The sequence below is a fragment of the Rhipicephalus microplus genome, chromosome 7 (assembly GCF_043290135.1).
Source record: "Rhipicephalus microplus isolate Deutch F79 chromosome 7, USDA_Rmic, whole genome shotgun sequence".
NCBI classification, from domain to species: Eukaryota; Metazoa; Arthropoda; class Arachnida; order Ixodida; family Ixodidae; genus Rhipicephalus; species Rhipicephalus microplus.
In genome coordinates this window covers 8979533-8999409 of record NC_134706.1, presented here as the reverse complement: position 1 = coordinate 8999409, position 19877 = coordinate 8979533, and the positions used below count along the sequence as shown (strand labels likewise).

The 19877-nt window shown below is 46.9% G+C and overlaps 1 protein-coding gene across 1 annotated transcript in view; it reads left to right on the top strand.

Annotated features, from left to right (window-relative positions):
• Nucleotides 1-19184, top strand: part of LOC119179495 (ras-related protein Rab-37) — a 114162-nt gene extending 94978 nt beyond the window's left edge. The window contains exons 3-8 of the mRNA XM_037430579.2: nucleotides 4674-4715; nucleotides 6874-6940; nucleotides 13251-13303; nucleotides 15897-16019; nucleotides 17769-17845; nucleotides 18793-19184. Of these exons, the coding sequence (XP_037286476.1) occupies nucleotides 4674-4715; nucleotides 6874-6940; nucleotides 13251-13303; nucleotides 15897-16019; nucleotides 17769-17845; nucleotides 18793-18907 (477 nt within the window). The 3' untranslated portion in view covers nucleotides 18908-19184. The remainder of the gene's footprint in view (nucleotides 1-4673; nucleotides 4716-6873; nucleotides 6941-13250; nucleotides 13304-15896; nucleotides 16020-17768; nucleotides 17846-18792) is intronic.
• The last annotated feature ends 693 nt before the right edge of the window (nucleotides 19185-19877 follow it).

Genomic DNA, 19877 nt, shown 5'->3' with positions numbered 1-19877 from the left:
TGCCGTCTCTATTTGAAGCCGCACGCTCGTCCTCATTGTTTCTTTTTAATTATTAAACCTTGCATAGCTGCTTAAGAATGCCGTCATGCTGCACCAGTAAGAACCCTGCCATTATTACACCCCCCACGAGATTTCTATTTGCTTAAGACATCTATTCCTCTGTGATATGAATTTGTATCCGAGCATACAGAGATTCTCTCTTGCAAAAACTACACGAGAAACCGTGGCCGTCTTGAATGTCTAATCTATTTCAATATACTGCAATTCAGGCCGTTTTTCTCGTACTTTTCTCGTACTTTTCTCGCACTTTTCTAACGTTGGAAGAAGATTCGGTCTTGAACGTTCTATATCACGCCAACTGAACTTCGTGCACACTTTCTGTTTGTATACGTGGTGCTTGCCGCACGAAGCTGTTAATCGTTTAAGGAGTGCAGGACTGCCGAGGTTTAAAAGTGTGCCCTTTTCACCTTGATCTGTTTCAGTAGTTTTTTTTAATTATCTGATTCCCGTTTTCTTGTACCTGCAGTAATTTCCAGCTCGAAAGTAGAAGAAAGGCTTCGCCAAGTATGTTTCTCGGTAGTGTTCTACGTGTTTTTTTTTTTTCCCCTTTCGTTCTCGACACAGCCTGAAAAATGAAGGCAGGATTCTCATGTCGCGCGCTTGCTTTGAATTAACTCGAACTTTTCTTTTTTTCGTTTGATATGCTGAATGCTACTGTTAAAGGAACGCGAGTGTGCAGTATTGAAAAGAAACTGGACAGTCTAGTTCCTGAACATCTTGAGTTGAAATTGCTCGCTTATGTGTGAGTACTGTTCTTTTTTTAAATAACGCTCTTGCTCTTAGGATACGTTTGACTGTAGTGTGCTTTCTTGATCGCCATAGATATCGCCCCATCCCCCTCCTTGCTGCGTAGCAAAGATGGACACGATACTTTAGAGCGTGCAATTTTATCTTGTTATCTTGTCTGAAGACATGGTTTGCATTGTACGAAAATAAAAAAAAAATGTTTGCGTTCTTCGTGTGTTTCGCTCTTTTCTGTATTTCGCCGGGCATGACACTATTTTTTTTTTTTTCTGGCCACATAGCATGCGCCTAGAACACTTCACCATCATTGGACGGTAGGTTCTGGGATCGCGAACAATGTTTCGAGTAGTTCCGTGCAGCGTCTGTTACTCTGTAGTTGGGAAGAGCTACGCCTGCTTGGAGTCTCTCCAAACGTATAAAAAAACTTTTGTTGTGCCAAGCCTGAATCTCGAGCGTGGAAGCCACAACAAATATATAAAAGGCGTCTGATTTCCGGAAGCATACGCATCCGGCCGCATTTCGGCTTTGCTTTAGCACTTTTTCCGCTGAGAATATGAGAGTTGTTAAATATGAAAATGTTGGTGAAAATGCTGTAGGTTTGTGCGCTCTAATTTGGGCGCACGTTAAAGAACCCCAGGTGTTCGAAATTTCCGGAGCCCTCTTTTACAGCATCTCTCATAATCATATAGTGGATTTGAGACATCGAACCCCACATATCAATCAATCAAATATGAAAATGCAAATATGACGAGCACACATCTGCAGTGCTTTGTAGCTGTTCGTAGCACTTTTTTATAATATTGATTAACGTCTGTTTGGGCGAGTTGGTAATTCATCAAATAAAATTTTAAAAGCTGTCTTTTCGTCCTTTCGTGTTCTTTCCCATGCTGTTCATTTTTCTATACTTTTTTGTAAAGTCATCCGTTAAAGTGTGGTATTGGTGCTTGTAAATAGTGCTTTCTACTGCTTCACTTCACTTAATCTATGTATGTGCCTAAGTGACATAAAATAATTAAATTGTAGGGTTTTACGTGAAAAACTCCTCATACCATCGTTATGTGCGTCGGGCTTCGGGTTACGTTGACAGTGCATAATTTCTTCACGTACACCTAAATCTAAATACACTGGTTTCGTCGCATTCGGCCCCCATCGGAAACGCTGTCATTGTGGCTGGGCATAAAACCTACCTCCTAGAGCATAGCGGATCGTTTTCGTAGGTGCTATGCAAACCACAGCGGGTTACCAGACAAAAGAGAGTTTTAGAACTGCGTACGCTGCGTACGTGGCGGCGCTGCGCACGTAAGGACGCCACGTTTTGCGCAGTGTGCATGCGCAGACCGGAACGCGCACGTATCGCGTTACGTACGCAGCCGCCACGTACGCATGCATCTCATGCGTGCGTACGCATGAGATGCGTGCGTGCGTACGTATGAGGTGATCGCGCCGCTCGCGGACAAGTTCGCGACAGCGCGAGACTTCGTTTTGCAAAATGGCGGCATCGAAGGCAAGCACCGACCAGCTCTGTGGCTTAAAATATGGCCATAATCTGGCTATAACACTTGGATTGGCTCAGATTGCCTGTCAACAACACGTGCTTCTATTTTGATCTACAAGATGGCGCAACACGCTTCACGCTCGTTACGTACGCGGGTACTACGGCGTACTAAAAGCCGATTAGTGGCAAACGACGCCACGTAACGCTAGGCGCTTGCGTGATGCGTACGTAGCACCATTCCGCAGTACTAAAACTCTCTAAAGTTTCAGGCCAGCAATAGAAAAGAAGAATTGCCAGACGCAAGTTATGGAGTTTGCGTGTCCAGGCTTCAATTGTAAGAGGGAGACACAGTGTTGTTGGGACGCTCTGCTGCTCATCTTAAAAGAAGAGTGAGCCAGGAGTAATACAAAGTTTCGACACTGCATGTGGTTCGTGTGGCGAGTGCATTATTTAGCAGCCTTGAAACAGGTATCAACACTCGCGTATGGCATGTCAGGGCTCACTTTGGAGTGCTCTATACCTGTAACACAGGGGGGGCACTGCCTTCAATAACCCCAAAGATGCGCGTGTTACCATGGCGAGAATAGTGACGAAATCGGGCAACCGCCTCGCATTGTGTTGAGGTCATGCGCCGTTGTGAGGTTTCTTATTTAGTGTCTATATTTCGGTAGATTGCGTTACTAAAGTTCGAGTTGTGTCGTGAATCACACCATAGCGCTGCAGTTACGGGAAACCAAACCGTCTCGCATTGTGTTGATGTCATCCGCCGCTCTGAGATCTCTTATTCAGTTCCTACATCTCGGTGTCCAGTGGGGCTTAAGTTGTCATTACGTTGTGTATGACGCGCCCCGCCGCGGTGGTCTAGTGGCTATGGTACTCGGCTGCTGGCCCACAGGTCGCGGGCTCAAATCCCGGCTGTGGCGGCTGCATTTCCGATGGAGGCGGAAATGTTGTAGGCCCGTGTTCTCAGATTTGGATGCACGTTAAAGAACCCCAGGTGGTCGAAATTTCCGGAGCCCTCCACTACGGCGTCTCTCATAATCATATAGTGGTTTTGGGACGTTAAACCCCACATATCAATCATCAATTAACGTTGTATATGACACGATAAAGTTGGAATGACGGGGACGAGGAAGACGACATGACGTGTACCGAGGAACCAACCAAGCGAGAAACATGTACTCCTGAGTCATGACGTCACTGAAAGTCGGCTTGGAAATTCAGACCAACGAATATCAGCTGCAATGGAATAAATTCGGGGATGTGTTCCATTACTCTTTCGGAAGACGCAATCATAAGGAGTCGCTCCGTTATTGCTGACGTCAATTCAACAGAGCAATGAAGGCAACGCTCGTTGTCTGTCGCTGATTGGCTTTCCGTGTCGCTTTTTTCCCGATTTCTTGTTTGAAATGGACGCACAAGAACGCACGAACACACGCATGCACACACGAACGCACACATATACGTGACAGTGCCTTTAATTGTGAAAGTGAAGAGTCTAGTCTGCGATGACACACTCCATTTCATATCGTCTCCCTTTATCGTTTTTAAGCCTTCTTCATATTGGGTTTCCTTGGCTCGCGTTAAATTTTGCGTCTTTTAGTTAGCAACTGCCATATTGGGAGAACTTTGTTGGGGTTTTATTTTTAAGATGCTTGAAAATATTGCTTTACCTGACTGATTCCCGCTATATTGACAAGATAGATAGGGCGTCAGAATTCGTACGTTGTCACGTTACACACTTTTTAAAATGGGAACGCGGACGTTTAATTCAACGAAAGTGTCATACATTGTCTGTAGTGTTGAACAGCATTTATGAAAGTGCGTTTATGAGAATAAAAAAATCCCAGTTGGGAGTTCACTGCATGGTCCCCTGTGTTTGTATTCTTTTCGTCGACGTAACTTGCGGCGTGAGTTCGCAAATCGTGTTTCCAAAAACAATTTCTAATTGACCTGCTTCTTTTGTTAAATCGCGTTATCTGCTTTTATCTGCTTTTATTGATTGACGCCTGTTTTCACGAACTGTTCTGTGAATGCGAGCCGTATTCGCTAACCTCCCCGTCTCATGATTGGACTCGGAGAAGCTTCTTCTCTAAGCTTAATGATCCAGTATGCTAAGTAGTAGCATCATCATTATCTGATGATGACGACGATGATGATGATAAATCTTAAGGCACATCGGGTCGTTGGCGTTTTTATCTCCCCACAAAGGGAAGGCTCGCTACCGCTGCCTTGTTGTGACTGTCTGGTGTGGCGCGTCAGTGAGTTGAGTGCCTCATTGCTTGCTAAGTTGCTGCTGCTGATCGCTATCTTTTATCCAACGCGATAAAATTAACAAATGACGTGACAGTTGCTTTGCTTTCTCTCTTTGCAGAACAAGGTTGTGACTGTAGATGACTACAAGGTTAAACTGCAGGTGAGCCATTTTTCCCGTTTTTTTTTTTCGTTCTGTGCAGTGTATCGGTGTATTATTTACAATACTACGCTCGCGCCTTTGACGCTAGCATACCTCTACGATTATTCTAGTGGAAGGCGAAAATAGTGCGATTCTCGGAAAAATAGTGCCTGCCTGGTAACTTCCTTCGGTGATTTCTTCACGCAATAGACTGTAATACCAACTCATTATTAAACAGTTAATATCGCTTTTGGAAAAAAAAATTAACACTATGCGCGTATCTACTACCTATTATCCGTGTCGGGCTGTTATAAATTGAAAGAGATCAATGAACAACTTCAGGTTACCATTTCGTCAGCTAGCCCCGCCACGGTGGTCTAGTGGCTAAGGTACTCGGCTGCAGACCCGCAGGTCGTGGGTTCGAATCCCGGCTGTGGCGGCTGCATTTCCGATGGAGGCGGAAATGTTGTAGGCCCGTGTACTCAGATTTGGGTGCACGTTAAAGAACCCCAGGTGGTCAAAATTTCCGGAGCCCTCCACTACGGCGTCTCTCATAATCATATGGTGGTTTTGGGACGTTAAACCCCACAAATCAATCAATCAATCATTTCGTGAGCTAACGTATTTGGCACTGGATGTGTAAGATTGCCAACTTGGAAATGAGGGTTCACTATTTTTTTTTCTCAAAACCAAAATTCTGCAATACCATTTGAAGATTTTCTTACGTTAACAGCGTGACAAGCCAAAACTTCTGACGCATACAGGAGGTTATATTTTTACCTAAAGAGGTCACGTGACTTCAAGCCAAGCGTCATGTACCACGTCATACCACTACTGTTCAACTTGAACCGGAGGCAAGGTTTCGTTCGGCGTTGCGTACATATCGCCATTTTCTGCCAGTGTCACCGGTTGGCTCGTGTCACTGTTGTGCCAACAAATTACGCCGCATCGTTCACTGCTTTTTTAGCTTCACTACTGCCAGAGCCAGAGGCGACGTGCCGCTGAACGAGTGACGTCATACGTGACGTTTCTGCTGAGGTCACGTGACCTCGAGTCGTTCAGCTGCGAATACTCTCCCGTCCCGCGTGCATGCTTCGGCATGTGAACTGAACGCCGACTCATGTCGACTTATGTTTCTTCTTATCGGAGATGTATACACATATCGTCGCAATCGTCTGTTAACGCGTCCCGTCGTTGTCAGGCATCGAACTCAGACGGGTTCTAAGTTCACTTACCATCGGTACTTGTACATCTGAACGAGCGCAATCGGAGAAGGAAGAGGCGCGTCGACAGGTCGGACACTTGATGTGCAGTTTTCTTCTGCTTCAGATGTGCGTTTTTCTTGGCATGCAAAGGCAGTGAACATGGGATCAGACATTCATCCGATTCTAGACAGATGAAGGGAGTCCCATATATTTCGCGAGCTTGCTGAGCCGCAGAACTACGCGATATGTGAAGTGGCTTTGAAAAAGTGATGATACCATTTTTTCTAAGGTGCGTTTACTAATAAGCCCTGTTCAGAGACGGCTCTGGGGAAGTTCGAGGCTCACGAAATGCTGACTACCTGTTTTATTCTTATATTTGTCCATTTTCCCGAGGCGCACCTAACGACATCGACACTATAGCTTGTCGTCGGGCTGCTGTACTAGTTCTGGTGCCCTTCACGCAGCAGTCTGGCTAGTTGTGAAACTTCTGATGACGTCAGGCACCAAAACTTCCAAAATACCGCTTGTGCTTCACCGACCACGGAAGTACAAAAAAAAAGAAAGGAAGAAGCCTCACGTCATACAAGTTAAGCCCAGCGTGTTGGCCCGACGTGGGACGAAAACATTAGCGCGTGCGGTTGTTTTTAGTAGCACCAACAACATGTCTATAAGGATCTCCAAAACGACTCAAATGTGGACGCTGGTTCAGAGCAGTTTTTGTTTCGTGGTTATGTTTCTAGATATGGTGACCCACGTTAACAATGATTTAGGCTTGCCATGCATTTGTAGCTTACGAACATACCTATTGATTAAAAGAAAGAATGTGCGGCAAAGACAGTCACGTGAAGGACGCTGACCATTTGTCTGAAAGCCCTGCTTTAAAACGCTTCCTGGGTGGTCTTTGTGAGAGAAATCGGTACGCCTTCAAGTGCTGCCACTCATCGAGCTTCGTAATGAGCGCATGAATCCCGCAGATTTGGGACACGGCGGGCCAGGAGAGGTTCCGGAGTGTCACGCACGCCTACTACAGGGACGCACACGGTGAGTGAACCTTGTGAGCCATTGCTTCAGTCATCAACGTCATCATCATCATCATCATCATCATCGTCATCATCATCATCAGCCTGACTACGTCCGTCGCAGGACAAAGGCCTCTCCCGTGTTCCGCCAGTTAACCCGGTCCTGTGCTTGCTGTTGCCAATTTATACCCGCAAAGTTCTTAATCTCGTCTGCCCACCTAACCTTCTGTCTCCCCCTAACCCCCTTGCCTTCTCTGGGAATCCAGTTAGTTACCCTTAACGACCAGCGGTTATCCTGTCTACGCGCTACATGCCCGGCCCATGTCCATTTCCTCTTCTTTATTTCAACTATTATATCCTTAACCCCCGTTTGACCCCTAATTCACTCTGCTCTCTCCTTGTCTCTTAAGGTTACACCTACCATTGCTTCAGTGAGGCTACTTAGAAGGCGATGGTTGATTAATCCTGAATTGTTTAACTAGCCCCTCTGGCTTGTTACGTAAAGTTACATGACCGCGCTAATCGTAAGTGCATGAAACATGCCTCGAAAAACCCAAATGAGCTGATTACATACCTTTAGTAATGTGGGCAAGTCAGGAGAATAAGTACTTTTCAATTTTTGTTTTTGAGCATCTTTTATTTAAATTATAGAAATTGTTTTTTGTATTTTGTGTTTCAACTTGCGTGACGCAGACATTGCCTGCTTTCTCGAGAAGTATGTCGCGCAATGAAACAGCCATATACACTTAGAAAAAAAAAAGAAGTGTTGCCGGAAGCTTATGCATGCATTAGCGTTTTCGATCGAAATATTACAGAAATTGCATAAAATTTTCTCTAACAATATAGCCACCTTAACTAATCAAAAGCTATAGAGAACGTTCGTGATCAGCGTCATGGAGAATTTTTGTGGCGATGTTTAGCCGGGCTCGCGATTGTGAGCGGCATTTTAGTTCCCGTCTGCTTGTTACGTGCAAAACACCACACACAGCGTGTTATGTGAAGCCCTCAAGAATTTGAGAGCGTACCCGTATTTCGGCGCATAGCTGAGAGCCCATAATTCTGTTGTGGAGTTGTGCATAGCCAGCTGCGGTCTCTTTTGTTGTGCTTGATCTTTGCGAACGTTCCTGGCGGAGTAATGTCGACGATGCTGGTGAGCCCAACGTTACTTGAGTGCGTTACTCGTGTAAACGTTGGTTATTTCTTGTAACATTTGGATCAGGCTGAACACGTGGGAAACAGCGTCTAAAGTGCACATGAATGTGTTCGTACGTCCTGATCCTACCCACCGGTCTTTATTTGAGCTGCACTTGTGAGTGAGACGACTTTATTAAATCTCTTGCTCATTGATAGCCCTGATGTATTCATACCACATTAAAGGGAGCCTGAAATGTTTTTCTTTAAGTTTTGTCGGCGTTCAGGCTAGAGCATCATCAAACCGGAAATTTAGAGACATGCCATGTACCAAGGCTGCTACGGACAAATATACCCTCTTTCTCACCGCTGTCTTGCTTCCTCAACTCATGAAACGCGCTGGCATCACTGGCGATCGTGGATATTTGGTTAGTGCACTCGACGATTTGAGCTCATCGCCCAGTCTAGACTTCCGAGATTGCACGCCGATCGGTTGTGTGCAGTCTCGGAGGCCATCACACAGTGCGCCCGGCAGCAAGTTCTCCGTCTGGCAACAGAGACATAGACCGAGGAGTGGTTGATATCTGCTCCCACAGGTGCCGGAACCATACCAGCCGATCTGACTTCTGCGCATTCCTCAGCCAATCATATCAGGAGCCTAGGTAACGTCGCGATACAAGGCCATGTCATTCTGCGAATGGGTGGTTGAAAACGCGTTTGGCTGAGTCGCAGCGATTGCAATGATTCACCGCTTTGAATCTTTGGAATAAATTATACAGCTTACGCAGAGAGCTGAAATCTGTCTGTAAATGACCTCTAGGACTTGGTCTACCGGCCCAAGGTGTTCGTACAAAATCATCATAAGCATCTCAGGGTAAGCGACCTTGTAAAGCGTGCTCCACCACAAGGTTATCCTTACTGTGGAGAAGCCAATACTTGCAAGCGCGAGTGCGAGTTTTAGGTTGTTGCCAGGAGCGTGCAGCAATAGATGTACGACGTGTTTGCAAGATGTTATGTTTCCTTGCCATAAGCAGTTTATGTTAGTATTTACAGGCACTTTGTATGCGGCGTGCATTTCCACACGTCCCACAATTGAAGATGCAGATACTGAAAGGGCAGTACAACCAGTAATATTTATCAACCTATAGATTACGTCACGTGAAAGAATCTGTATGAAAATGAAAAAAAAAACACGTGCACGGTAAACTCAGTTCAGACACCTTTCACACGCTTGCACTGGTCATAGTGTAGATATATTAACACGTATACCCTAAAAAATATGCTAGAACATTGGGTGCGGCTACTTCAGTACCCCTCGTAAACCTCTATTTGTATATTTCCATGGTACAGTCGAGGAAGACATGTGATGGGTCGCAAATCTGTCTTGTTTCGTCGTCTCAGGCTATTAAAATTAAGTAAATATTTATCATTTTACGTTTCGGAACTCGGCTAGAAGTTTTGGCACGCCGTGGTGGATGAGTCCAGATTAGTTTTGACCTTCAGAAGTTGCTAATTAACAACCTAAATTGTAGCGAGTGGCTGTGTTATTTTTCCTGTTTCACTCCCATTTTAGCGTAGCTGCCGTAGCTGGAAGTCGAACCCTCTTCCTCGTTCTTACGCAGCTTCGATGGCATGTAGCTTGGGCAATGGCCGGCTAGATATCGAGCCGTAATATGCGCCGTCTCAGCACCGCAGGCCGAAATAACGAGCTTCAAGTCGGTACGAAGTTTGTTTTCCATTGCTTGACCACTCTTCATCGTTAGTAGCAATATATTAGCTGTTCCTCCTCTGTCCATCACCGCTGTCTACGCACAACTAATCCAAAGCACGAGCCTGCAGTTCGTACGAATGCAGCGTACAATTCGCTGACCGGCTTCCGTAATGACGTGTCCGATATTTAGATTGGCTTACTCCGGTGTTTGCGAACAACTCTAGATCGATGACAACTCTTGCGAACATGGGTCCCAGATTTTGCAGCGCTGCGTGTTTTTCGACGAGATTGAAAGGAACATTTATGAGGTGTCCTGCGTAGAAAGGAGAGAGCGGCCTTCGAGAGGAACCATCGATTACTCGGCATTATTCAGATACCCAAACAAGCGGTGCATGGCGCCTTGGATTCTATCGCGCGCGTTCCCCTGAGACTCTTCATTTGGCTGCACTCTGCTTCAATTTATGTGATGCCCTACTTTGCATGCTTCTCCAAATGCCCATTTATTGGTTCACACTTGACGAGAGAGAAGTTATGTGAAGTTACAGAACGACGGAAATAGATCAATAATTCAGTCAATCAATAAATCAATCAGCCAATAAATCAATCAAGCGTATTTATTTCTACTTCAAAAAGAAGCAGAAGAAACACGTAATCCGCAATTGATGCAAATATACGCAAAAGCTTATCGTTTGATGTGTACACTAAAGTTAACCGCTGGATGCACCTACGTCCATCAAGCCTTCCCCACTTAAGTTCTACATTGTTTGAAGTGACGCAGGCCTCACAATGGTACGATCAATGCCATAATTAGGTTCAGTAACAATTTTCCTGCGTACTTAGGGGCGTGTACTGTTTTTGTTGGCATGCTTTTCTTCCGCCTAACACGAATATCTAGATACACATGCAACCACTTACAATCGTGGGGCTTCGTGCAGCGTATAGGTCAGTCAATTTGTTTGATTAAGACCTTCTCAGCGCAAGTGGGAACGCCCGCGTGTGTGTCCGTGTTGACAGCGTGTCCCGTATGTATTCGTGCTTCTGCATGAATTCGTTTTGTTTTAACACGAAAGTGTTTTATGCCGGGGATCTACCACGGCTCCGCTTACGTACTTCTGTCACGGATGTGACGTTGACAAATATATACACAAGATATTGCAAAGGAAAAAAAAAACCAGGCGGCAAGCATCAGACGCGTGGAATCGAACCAGCAATTTCTCGCTTCTCAGCGCGCTGCGCAAGCTACTACGCCACAGAGCGTACGATGCGTGTAATGCTAACGGCAAGCCATTTATATGCACCACACACCGTTTGGCAGTCCTCAGAGCTTCTAAACTGTAGCGTGTTTTCGTTATCACGGTGGCAAGATGGCGCCACGGGCTCGCGTTGAAGTAAATCTTTAACGTTGGGCGCGCTCCCATGTCGTTGCCTCCACGAATCGCCGCCTCCACGGAGCGTGGTCTCTCCTGCGTGCGCTGTTATCAGACTCGTAATTCTGGAGAAGACGATGGTCACTTCTCACGCTGCCACGGCCGCGTTTATGAAAGGAGCGCGCTGCTGACACACGACGCAGGAAGAAAATGCTAACGGCAAGCCATTTAAATACACCACACACCGTTTGGCAGTCCTCAGAGCTTCGAAACATTAGCGTGTTTTCGTCATCGGTGGCAAGATGGCGCCATGGGCTCGCGTTGGAGTAAATCTTTAACGTTGGGCGCGCTCCCATGTCGTTGCCTCCACGAATCGCCGCCTCCACGGAGCGTGGTCTCTCCTGCGTGCGCTCTTATCCTACTCGCAATTTTGAAGAAGACGATGGTCCCCTCGCACGCTGCCACGGCCGCGTTTATGAAAGGAGCGCGCTGCTGACACACGACGCAAGAAGAATCGGCAGTTATTCGCGCTTGTCCTGTGTATAGTTGTGCTCTCCTTTCGTGTGTCTCTCTTTCTGTTTGAATAGCGTGCGCAATAACGGTCGAGCTGTCACATTTGCTAGTCCGTGCTCGTCCTGCGTATGCTAATTTTTTTGCGTGCTTTCTGCTCGAGGTGTGCGCTGCAAGTTTCTAGCTGCTTGCTGTTCCTAACGTGATTTTGTAATTTGTTGCTGCTACTGAAACAATGCACAATAAACACTCGATCAGCTACCTCTGTAAAGACACGTTTCTTTTTCGTGTTATACCGATTCCTATATAGGGGGATCAGACACGTTTTTCAACAACTATGCAGTATCCAGCCTTGTATAACGAATCATTTTTTATCGCTGTAGAAGAGCACGTGCTTGATGAGCTTCGATTGCAATCTAGCTGGTGCGGCTGCATGTTTTCTAATAACGACAATGTTTTTGTGCTTATGGATACTATACCGATACAAAGGCATGAAAATTCACACTCGAGCAGTAACTTATAGATGTTCTGTCGTAGCGGTAGTGAACGGAAGTGTATACATTAAAATTCTTCACAAAGAAACATTTATAATATAGGGGTCGGTCCACGCGTGAAAGAACCTAGCAGGTGCTTGAAATAAGGATAAGCTAAACCTACAGTTCTCGCGCTTGAAACAATTTTTTTCTATCATGTTCTTTAGCGACCTCTTTTAAAAGAGTGCTGAACTGCTCTGCTTGGCGTGTGATGAAGGCACCGGACTACCTAGGTACGTTAGGGAGTGCGACACGGGCGGTGCCTATAAATCTTTCTTTTCTTAAGTTTTCTTTTTGCATCTTCCTCCACTGTGTAAGAGTAGTCGCTCACAGTTTTTACCAAGAGAGAGAGAGAGAGAGAGAGAGAGAGAAAACATTTATTGTATAAAGGCTTGAGTGAAAGTGAGAAGATCCCTTATTCCAAGAATCCTCTGGCCTGGACCGATACAGAGCTAGACAGAACCAAGGTGAACTTGTTCGCCATTGCTTCGAACTAGTAGACACCATTTTATATTTCGCTTGCTCCCTGAAGGTTGTGGCTAAGCGTGGAGGGAGGCCTGCGAAACAAGAACAAACGGGGCGTTACCATTTTTTTTATTTTAGAGGAATTTATTCCAGACTACCTGGCTAAACATATACGCTTAACACACCGAAAAAACCCACTGAGCTTAATTTTGGTCTTTTCACGATCGCCTACAATATTCTCCCTGACAAGTTCACTTCAACGCTGGTTAATTAGCACTAGGCTAGTTGTTTCAATTTGTGAAACGTAAGAAACAGTCGTGTTATACGGCGATAGGTTCTCTTGGTTCTATCCAATTGCATCACACTTTTTTTTTCATAAGCTACGTGCGGCACCTGGCATATTTCAGGCGCAAGTGCAATGAATAATAGTCGTTAATTAGCACTGTGCTTGTCGTCTTTTATAACGTCCTGCCTGTTTGTTTCCTCTTTTATAATACCTCAATTATACTTTGTGCTCGTCTCACAGCTCTTTCGTCAACAACCCTGCTCTGTCTTCGCTGCTCTGTCTGTGACATTCTTCCGCTCACTAACCCGTGCCTGCTTTTCTCACTTTAGCGCTCCTGCTTCTCTACGACGTCTCAAACAAGACCAGCTTCGATAACACGAGGGTGAGTGAGCACCTCAAGCACTTCACGCGTGCCTCGTCGCATGCCTCGACGTGCCTATACATCGAACGTGCACACAACATATGGCACTCTGCCTGAACATGATCGATTGTGTGGTATCGCTGTTCACGCATGGTTTCAACGAGGGTTAGGAAGGGTTCTCTCTGCGCAATATCTTACCACTGTTCGGAAAGCGAAATGTCCCTATCGGCTCGCCGGATGAGATAATTGCCGTCTTGAAAACATGGCGGCGTGGGCGGATCCAGCCACTAATTTTAAGGGGGGGGGTGCCAGTAAAAGCGGTGAGGGGGGTCCTACAATTTCGTGTTTAGCAGTTACTATCTTCACAGTAACCCCATCGCAGCATAGATATACTGCTAACTTGTTCCGCTTACGGAGGGGGGTGCTGACAAAAGCTTTGAGAAAAAGGCGACCTCCCCCCCTCTCCCCGCCCTGATCTTCCATTGCGTGGAGGTGACACTGGTCAGTCAGTCTACGCGAGGTTGAGCCAATGGGCTCGTTTTCGGAACGGCAGTAACACCTCTGATAATGTTGTTCGCGTATCTGTATGCTACATCTGGCGTTTTCTCAACGGGCGTTAAACTGCTGCGTCCTCAGTTGCTAATCAAACATTAGCCTTTTAGCGACGTCATGGCGACTACAATCCACCTGCTGTTTATTCAAGCTTGTTTATAAACTTTCTTAGTTTCGTATTTAGGGTATACTTTGGTCTGCTAAATGACCCTTCCTTGAAAAAAAAAAACGGTGTGACAAAAAATGATTAGACTTACAACACGAACACAAAATGACGCCGACGGAAGCCCCACGTTATTCGTCTTCTTGCATAAACATTATACGCGAGTCAGGTTGGTTTGCGTATTACGAGTGCTGGATAGTGATAGCTAAATCAACCTCACGCTGACTAACGTCAGCAAAATTGTCATGCTGACCACATCACAGCTCGCCACTGCCACAAGCTGTCGCCCCGCAGAGCACGTTGGCTGTTCCACGTCTCGGTAAAGCATATCAATGTAGCCCTCCGTAGCAGTTCGTCGTGGTTAATGTCTGTGGCGTAGCTTTGCAGCGTTGGCGTCTCTCATAATCATATGGTGGTTTTGGGACGTTAAACCCCACACAACAACAAAGCTTTGCAGCGTTGGGTGCAAAGCGAACGTAGACTGGTCTTTCCCAACCCTGTGAAGCACCCTTCCTATTATTCTTGTTTGGCTAGCAAAACAGACATAACAGTAGGTATTCTTAAGTGCGTTTCCAGTGGAAGTGTATCGTTGCCAGACAACGGAAAGTATACTGGCGTATAGCGCCCGCTAAAAGGGGCGTTAATTGTGGAGTGCTGACGGCAAGCGTTCTTGAAAAGCGGGTGGTTTATACGTGCTAACAGTGCGGGGATCACTAAAGTGTCGCTGTTTTTCTAACAAAGCATTTTCAGGTTCGAAGCAAACTCTATACGAGGTTTCTGGAATGGTATTTCAAAAGCCCAGATCTAGTTGTGTCTTGCCACTACTGTTCTTCTAACATATATCTAGATCTAAGTACATAGCATCTGGAATTTCGCCTCCATCGGCGTGTAACTGCCACTGCCAGGATCGAACCGACATCTTTCAGGCCAGCAGCTGAGCACCGTCACCAAGGTAGCACCGAGGCTACCACGCTTGACGTCCAAATTAACATTTATCAATCCCGAACCTTCTGCTTAGATTCAAGCGCTTATATTCTGTATGCTTCAAAATTATTTAAACAGGCTATGGTAGGTTGAAGTGCCCCTAAACCACTTCCAATATATCTCTATCTTTTTTTGGCCATTTCAAGTGAATGCCTTTTTTAAGTGCCCCTTCAAGAAATTTTCGAATAGAACAATTTCATGAGCACTACGGGTTGTGTCGACGCGGGAAGCAGAGACGTACGTGACGATTGGTAAAGTTACATGATTATCGCCACTTTGGCCGTGTCAGCGGTCCGTCCGTGTCATTCCGCGGGGGCCAGTAACCCGCACCCTGCAGCGCCGCTTGGCGTGGTGCTTCTTTTCATGTATTTCGCATCACTCTAAACCGTTGAGGTGCAACTAAGCGCTCCTCTTCACAGGTGTGAAGCTTGCAAAATAGTGAGCATCACGCAGTGACACGATCTATATCGCGATGCGACCGTAGCGGCCGGTGTCGAACCCGCAACCCGTTCGGGTCAGCAACTGAGCACAATAACCACTGCTCCACCGGGCCGCTGGCTCTAGCGTCATCGTGGAAACAGCGCAAAAAGCACGGCGACTCGAGAAGAATAACACAAGATAGGTGTGGGTCCTGTTCTGCGCTTGTCCTGGCTGAGCTGTGCTTCTTCTCGTGTTGCTGCACTTTTGCGCTTATTTTACTGTGAAGATAACCAAACTAGCTCAGTTTGCCACGCTAACCACTCGCACTGGTAACGATACCTTTGTAATTGCCAGTCGTCGTTCATATAGCAACTTTTGGTGTCGGCTCTTTCCAGCGAGACTTCTTATTTCGTATATCTGTTAACCTCTGTCTGTCATCTAGAAGACGCATCTTCTTGCGCCGGTGACGCTATAGTTTGGTTTTCTGTTTCGCAGGCGTGGCTGGGCGAGATCAACGAGTACGCGCAGGATGACGTCGTCATAATGCTCATCGGCAACAAGGCCGACATCACGCAGGACCGCCAGGTGCGCACCGAGGACGGCGAGAGACTCGCCAGGGTGAGCGCGACCTTGATTATTAGCACTCTCTTTGTCTGTGCGACCATTGCGTCATCTTCACGAACGAGTTGCTGGGCTATGCCTACACGTGCGGGAACGTCGTGCGCTTTGTACATCCCTGGTGGTAATTGTGCAGTTAAAAAAATGAACTCCCTCATCAATTCTAGGGCCAAGCACAGACTGACACACACACAGAGAAAGCACGTCTTTCCGTGTATATACGTCAGCCAGTTGGTGTACCGTTTTCCTATGACTATGTCAGTTTGTGCAGCGCTGAGCGTCTATCGTGACCAACTCGCATGCTTGTTCATTCTCGTGAAGTACGGCGTTTTAAAAGCCAACGTCATGATGTCACTACAAAACAAGATGTTGGGATCGCTTTTCACCGCCCTGTTGTTGTTGTTTTTTTCAACTTGTACGTGATTCTAAACACACCGGAGTTTGTTCCGACGGCCCACATCATATTGCAGCCACAGTGGCTGAAAGTCAAAACCGTGCTACCGTTTTAATCATGCAGCACCATAGCTGCAAACCACGATTACTGCTGTGGCTAGGGAAGCGCGACAACCCAAACCACATAAAAGATTGAAAGAGGGAGCAAGCCAGAAATAAACAAAGAGAAAAAGGGATAAATGGTCAATATAGAAATAAATAAAAAGCAACACAGAAAAAAGCCGGAAAAAAGAAAATAACATAGAGGCGGATAGAAAGAGAAAACAGAAGAGAAGAAAAAAAGAAGTCTGTCCAGCTCCATATTTTCTTCAGGCTATGTATTACTGGGGCCTAGCTGCCTAATTTATTTTAGCTTTTTTTTTGTCAAAAACATTCTGTCGCACATCCCATCGAAGCACGCGGCCTCCGTTAAATATTGATGAGAACTTTATTCAATCTTGAGAAACTTGAGCTCCACAAAAGTTGTACACATTGCATATGCGATGACGTCGAAGTTACTGTGTTCCGTACTCACACTCTCCCATAGACTCCTTATTTAAAAGGCACACCCTCCCCCCCCACCATCTCCTTTGTCGGTCAAGTACCGACAGAGAACAAGCTTGTCAGTGAATGAAAAAAAAAAGACAATGAAGAAATACGTGTACCTTACACAGGCTTGTCGTTGATCTCCCACTTTCTGGGGGCAGTGCAGGGTAGTCAGTGGTTCTCAGAATGCGACATCAGTTGTAATCAGCCGTCTTTATCATCAAAAACCTGTGTGACGATAATCGTACACATCGAGCAATGATGAACATCAGGTCTGGCTGAGTAACAGGGTAGTGAAGAATTTGCAATGTCAACAGCTGGGCTGGTTGGTACGGTTTCATATTAATTAAACCAGCGTAAACGACAGGACTGTCGTTTTTGTCCTGTCGTTTGCGATGCTTTAAATAATATGAAATAATTAGCGTCTACATTTGTTTACTCTGACGATGCCCCCCCCCCCCGCCCCCAAAGGGCCTGAATTTCGTTGTTGTTGTTGTTCGAGGGGGGGGGGGGGGAGGACATTTTTCTCGATTTGGAGTGGGGACCAGGCAACCAGATGTGGTTGAGTGCTATTTCGCGCTTTATATGTCACGACGCAAACTTCGGGGGCTCGGGCGCGTGCACTTGCTCGGCGTTCCACCCCCTGACTACGCCGCTGCCTCTTCTCCGACCCCTTCCCCGAATGTGCGCGTGCATATGCGGCCTCTCCATTGAGTGTCATGCGTTTGGGTGCAGTCGCTCACAGTGAATGACCGCGTGTCGCCCTTTCAGGAGTACGGCGTGGCCTTCATGGAAACCAGTGCCAAGACAGGCTGCAACGTGGAACTGGCCTTCATGGCCGTGGCACGGTGAGTAGCGCATGTTCTTCGCCCATGTGGGGTACCTGTAGACTGCAAGGTGGGCCTGATAACGAAGCTTGTCGATTAGCGTACACAACACGCCGCGCTTCTACATGCAGGAACGCACATGAATTATGTGGTCCACCAACCTATCCTACACAAAATAGGAAATTGTAAAAAATTAGTTATAGCTCCCGGGGTTTTATGCATCTACCAAAGTGGCGATAAGATTAATGAGGCACACCGCACTGAGAGACACCGGAAAAATTTTTACCGCCTGGAGTCTTTTATTGTGCTCCTATATCTAAACGTAAGACAAGTGTTCTTACATTTCGTCTCCTTGAAATGCGGCCACCATGGCCGGGATCCAAACCCATGTTATCGAGCTTAGTGGTACGACACCTTACCTTACCACGGCGGTTCGAAGCCCAGGTCACATGGTCAAACGTATAAGGTCCCCGTGATCAATAGTTTCTTGCACTCTGAATGTTGCTAAATCTTGATAAAAAATAACGTTATCGAGTTCATGTGAACAGTGTACAGTGAAAGTCATGCGAACGTCTTCAATGTGTCTTTGTAGACATGATAGGTGTAACCGTAAAAGACAGGAAGAGAGGTGAGTGGGCCGGTTGACAAACGGGTGATAATGACATCATGGTTGAGAGAGAGAGCAACGAAGGAGAAAGCCAGGGTAACCTCTGGTCATTAAGGGTAAGTGACTGGATTCCAAGAGGAGGCAACACGTGAGGTCGAGACAGACGGTTAGGCGGGCAGGTGAGAATAGGAAGTTTGCGGGTATAACCTGGAATCGGGATGTACAGGACAGGGTTGCTTGGCGAAACATGGGAGTAGCCTTTGACCTGCAGTGGCCGTAGTGATGATGGTGATGTAGACATGTGCAACACTATCAACACTATGGTACAGCTAACACAACCTTCCGTTGCCTTCTTCTGCAGGGAACTGAAGCAGCGGGCGTCCCGGTCGGCGCACGGCGCCTCTGGCCGATTTAACATGACCGAGTACATTCGCCAGGAGAGCCAAGCCAAGCCCAACGGCTGCTGCAGTAGTTAGGGATGGCGCGTCAAGCTCCGGCTGCCCTTCTAGCACCCCCAGCAAACTGCGCACGCCGCCGCCCCGCCCCCACATCGGCACAGAGTGCTCAACCAGCGGCAACCGGTAATGCTGCCGGTACTGGAACTGCTGGCTTCGGGGCCAGCCCAGCACCAGCGAAGCCACGCTGGTCTTTGCCGGAACTACGTACTGCCGCCGTTAACCACTCACTTGGCCTTAAAAGGCATGGTTCGGGGCACGACAGTAGCGTTCGGATCCTGGACGTGATGAGACCAGCTCCAGGACAACCGCTGCTGCCTGGTTGGGAGACCATTTCGCCTGACTGTGCCACCGTTGTGGACGGCTGGTATCAAGCACTGCCCTTGTTTCCGCGTCCGTCGTGGGTGCAGCCCTGAATCCAATCCTCGCGCAGCCAGTCGGTTTCCCGGAGGGTCTGCAAGTCGGCGTGTTCGCTAGTGGATGACGTGTAGCGATATTCCTGCTCGTACCGCAGTTCGTTCGGCACGCGGGTCTTCCGGGGTGGCCAACTGCAGAAAAGGGCTAGATGACACAGCCTGTGGACTGTTGCAGCCAGCCTCCCCGGTTTCCCTTTGAGATACAGCAGTGGAAATATTGCGTTTGTCAGAGTGTAGCATTCGCACGTTACGGCAAGGGGAAGTGAAATGCAAGTGGGAGGGAGAAGACATGAATACTGGGCAGCTGATTATTAGGGCATGTTGTATTTAAAGGTGTGGCTATTGTAGCGAAGAAATACGAGCCAGTTCGTCATTCGAACGTTCGAACGTAACAACAATGCAATGTGTTGAACAAGAGACACGCACAGAAAGAAGTGTTCCCAAGAGCATAACGGGACACTTTCCGAAGAACCACGTCCACGATCGGATACACGTGATCTTGGTGGTTCGAAACCTCGCTTCGCGACAGTTACTTGGGGTGTTCATTCAGTTGTTTACGTAACCTACTCGCGTTA